Source organism: Spinacia oleracea, chromosome 6 (assembly GCF_020520425.1).
Source record: "Spinacia oleracea cultivar Varoflay chromosome 6, BTI_SOV_V1, whole genome shotgun sequence".
NCBI classification, from domain to species: Eukaryota; Viridiplantae; Streptophyta; class Magnoliopsida; order Caryophyllales; family Amaranthaceae; genus Spinacia; species Spinacia oleracea.
Window position 1 is genome coordinate 28,215,706 of NC_079492.1, and position 4,620 is coordinate 28,220,325.

General features: G+C 40.8%; 1 protein-coding gene across 1 annotated transcript; it reads right to left on the reverse strand.

Annotated features, from left to right (window-relative positions):
* Positions 1-251: 251 nt before the first annotated feature.
* Positions 252-2,513, reverse strand: LOC110779238 (uncharacterized). The gene has a single exon (XM_021983770.2). The coding sequence runs from the start codon at positions 2,128-2,130 to the stop codon at positions 847-849; it is 1,284 nt and encodes a 427-aa protein (XP_021839462.2). The 5' UTR covers positions 2,131-2,513; the 3' UTR covers positions 252-846.
* Positions 2,514-4,620: the final 2,107 nt, after the last annotated feature.

Below are 4,620 nucleotides of genomic sequence, written 5' to 3' on the forward strand. Positions count from 1 at the left end.
ATGTCTTTGGCAATCTCAGGGTTTCAGCAGTAATTAGATGATAGGGTTAAGCACTGAGGACATTTGACTTCAGAAAAGTTAACCAGTAAATATGTTTCACCACACTAGCGATTACGTAACTCTAATGACATTGTAAACTACAGGGCATACTGGTGAAAATATCATGGGAATGATGGAAACCAATATTCACACTTTCACCACACCACTGATACCAACATTTATAGAACACTAATGAAATTGTGAAAGCAGAGTCAGTAAAATGAAGAGCATCCCCTTCTATGGTTGATTCTATTATTTCTTTGCAGCCTAATTCAAAGCAAAAATTGCAGTAGGCAATCCGAATAATATGTGCATAGACTTCATACTGGTAATGACATCCAGACAAACAATGATGGAAATCAGTATTGTGTAGTAACTTTTATACGGAGTACTCCGTAAATGAAATTGGAGTGAATATGGGTCAGACAAGAACAATAAGACCCAGCACAATTTGTCATATACATAATGCACAGAAATGAAGGGAAAATCTTCCCTACTATCCTACAGTGTTATGCAGTAAACAAGTCACTGTAGAAAAGACATCATAATCAGCACTTTTTCTGTGATTTGGTACCTGAAACCTTGATCAGCTTTCTTTGATGGCGAAGCTGAGAACTTATATTGCACATTAGAAACACCAATCTTGGTTGTCAAATGTCAATCCCAAGCAAGTCTCATATGGATAGTTCAATCTGAATAAGTACGAGATCAGAAAAACCATCAAGGCCATCATAATTTGGCCCGACCTATATACACAGCAAAGCTGCATCTCCAATCAATTGAATTATTTAATCATATCTCTTTTTGCTACAATTCATCTTCGAAGTCATAGTCATCATCATCATCGTCGTCATCGTCATCATCATCCAGCCACTCCTCATCATCTTCTTCACCCTCAGAAAATATTGAGAACCTCCCACTCCCAACACTCGGCTTCCTACTCGGGAGACCAAGCTCATCCACAATCCTATCCAAGTCAGTCCCACTCTCAGTACCATCAACACGCTCATCAAACTCTGAAATCGAAAACAACCCATCACCCCTCATCAAACTATCATCATCCCCCCAATCAGCAACTTCCTTCCTCTTAGGCACCAAATCCTTTTCACTCACCTCCCCATTCTCCACACCCATCCAAGGAACCCAAAGATCAGCATTCATTCCCAACGCCCCATTCCGATCCCCCACCACCACGGTCCCTAAGTTCGACTCCCTTGCCCTTCTCAACATCTCTCGAAAATCCGAATCATCAGAAACCAAGAACAACCAATCAACTCCTCTACTAATAGAATGCAACATCTGCCTCTTCAACGCCCAATCCGCCGCCTGTGGCTTATCCTCCACCGTCTTAACAAAAACCCCTGCTCGCCGCAACTCTTTAGCTAACCCATACCCAACTTTCGGCGTAATCAAACTCCTAGCAGCCTCCTCAAACTTATAATTCTTCTCCAAATACCTCTCCTTAAACTTCTGCCTCTTCTTACCCTTCAATTGTTTCATCCTACTTAGCTTCTTTTGCCTTTCTCTCTCATGCAATTGCCTAAAATGCTTCTTCAAATCTAGATTAGTCTTACACTTTCTACCACATACACTACAAACATAAGGCTGAGATGGGGTAATTATACCTTTGCGCTCAAGAACATCCAGCTGCCTCCGCTCGCGGCGTTCCTCGAGGACTCGGGCTGGGAGGTGAGAGAAAGCGTGGCGGTTGGCATAAGCAGAGATGTCGACAACCTCTCCGAAGCGGGAGGCGAGGGCTTTGAGGGATACAGCGGCGTCATAGGGGAGCCCACGTGGGGGTTTGTTGTCCAAATCCCATAACACCACCACTTTGGTTTGTTTTGGAGCGAAGACGCCATCTCTTGTCTGCACCATATCAATGTCGGAGGAGAGAGAATGGTGGTGGTTTTCGCGGTGGTTGTGGCAGTGGAGAGGGAGAGATATGATTTGAATTGGGGAAGGTTTTGGAGGGAAGGAGATGGAAAATGGAGGTTTGTTGAAGAAGGGAGGAGAGAAAAAGATGGTAGATGATGATAAAGATGGATGTGTTGGTGATAGAATTGCAGAGGAGATTTGAAGAGATAGAATCATTTCAATAAAATTTAGGGGATTGGGTTTTGGAGGTTGGAATTACCTGAAAATTGGAGAGAGAGAGAGGGTGGCCGTGGGGGACGGAAATGATGGGCGGGGATGGAGAGAGAGGGGGCCAGGGAGGTGATAGGCGGAGGGAGCGACGGCGATTCAGCGAACTGTAGCCGGTGTAATGACTGACTTCCTGCTAGTGTGGAAAATTTGTGATTTTGTTTATTTTGTTTATCATGATTTTTGGTTACAAAATTTGGATTCTTGCGTCAGCAATTTGGTTATGTCCATCTCAAAATATTGATAAATGAACAAATTATTGAACCATCAATATAGACTTTGAATACTCCTTAATTCCTTATGAATTTTCTTTATTTGTTTTTATTTTATTGGATGGGAATATGAATTTTCTGTTGAAATGTTTTTACTCCAGAGGAGGAAGTCCAAATGACTAATGTCAATGGGATGGGGTGGGGTGGGTGGGGTGGGTGGAGCGGGGCGGATGCGGATGAGTCATCCTCATCCCCACCTAAAATTTTCATTCTCATCCCTGTCTCATCATCTATGGCGGGTATAAAATTTATCCTTATCCCCGTCCCAACGGGTATAAACTAAAATCCATTCCCGTCCCACCACCCGGTTGGATATCCATCTCCCTCTCATCCCCGCCTCATACTCACGCCAGTACCCGTCTAATTTTTCTTATTTAGGGCATGTTTGGCTTGAGTGTAATGGATTAGGGGGATAATAAAAGTCAAACCACATTAATAAAAGAACATTGAAGGTGAATTGAGGTGATTGTAAGGAGGGTGGTGTGATGGTATTGTGATGAGAAGTTATGGTAGTGGTGGTGTTGTGAGGTGAAGTTAGGAAGGGGGAAGTTATTACCCCCAAAATGAAGGTAATAATCACCCTAGTGGGATGGTGGGTAACTATTCCACCCACAATGAGCGTATTTGCACCCCTTTTCCTTTTACTCCCTCCGTCGCAGAATAGTTGTTACACTCTCCTGGGCACACAGTTTAATGCGATAAGTAGTAGTGTGGTTATCAATTGCCATTTTATTGAAAAAGTAGATGTGATAGGAGTTAGTGAGGTATTTTTTTAATTGAATGGGAGAGGGTGTGGGGACAAAAAAAAATTAGTGGGAAGAGAGAGACAATTTAATAATTGTGGGGCCATTCCTAATTTAGAAGTGTAACAACTAATCTGGGACGGACGAAAAAGGAAAGTGTAACAACTAATCTGGGACGGACGGAGTATTTTCTTCTTGCCAACACTAGCTTGTTCTCTTTACCACCACTTCATCCCATCATCATCACCTTCAATTACTTCTTTTTTTAGTTTGACTTTTGTTACCCCTTAATACATTACCCTCAATCCAAGCGTGCCCTTAGCAAACTGTTTCCATATATGCGGAGTAATGAAAATTTAATTTTAGAAAAATACCTTATGACTAAATTAACCTATATAATAAAAAAAACAAAGTACCTGTAAAAAAAAATCAAACAAAAAAACATAAAAATCTCACCTAAATTCATTTTATCACTTAAACAAATAAATCCACAACCGCCCCCATCATCCACAGCGGGTATGAAGCGGAGCATGTGTTGGATGAGGCAGGGCGGATGGGAATGGGGCGGGGGCGGGAGGGGATGGGGTGGGTTCAATACAAAATCCACACCCGTCCATCACCCATGGCGGGTACAATTTTTATACTCATTCCCGCTCTATCACCTGCCAAACCTACCTTCATCCCGGCCTACTTGGGGCGGATGCGGGGCGGATTTCCCACGAAACCCGCCCCACTAACATCCCTGTTAATATATACATAACACAAGCAAAAAGACAAAAGAGGAAAAAGACAAAAAAATTTGCTGCCAATTTTTTTTTGAAAATTAATATTTTTATGTTTACTTTTTGGATTGATTATGAATAAGAAAAAAGAAAGTAATGGTACAAAAATATGGAACAATGGTACTTTTTTTTAAAGGAAAATTGTACTTCTTTTTTTACAAAAATGGTACGTTCTCTCTCTACCGTTGTCTCCTTCTCTCTCTTCTTTTATCCTCTTCTCTTTTCTTTTTTTGTTCTGATTGTCCTTTTCCTCTCTTTTTTTTTTATTCATTTTGTCTTTTTCTTCTTGTCTTTTGCCTCCTACTATTTTCCTCTTTTGTCCCTTCTACCTATTGTGATGTAAATGGCTTTACATCACAGTTAGTCGTCTCGACGTTCCCTTCCTAGGGAGAGTCACATGTGATTCTTACCACCTACTTTTTGTCCTTTTGTATTTCTGTTTTGGTGTATGGTCCTAGTTTGATATACTTACTCTGTTCTTTTTTAAATGACACAATTATTTAGGCAAGTTTGCCAATTCATGATTTCAAATGTTAATATATCCAATTATGGATAAAAAAACTTATAAAAAGTTGATATTTAAAAAATAGTTATTGAGAGGAATCTAATAAGACCCCACACGACTATATTTTTTTCTTAAGT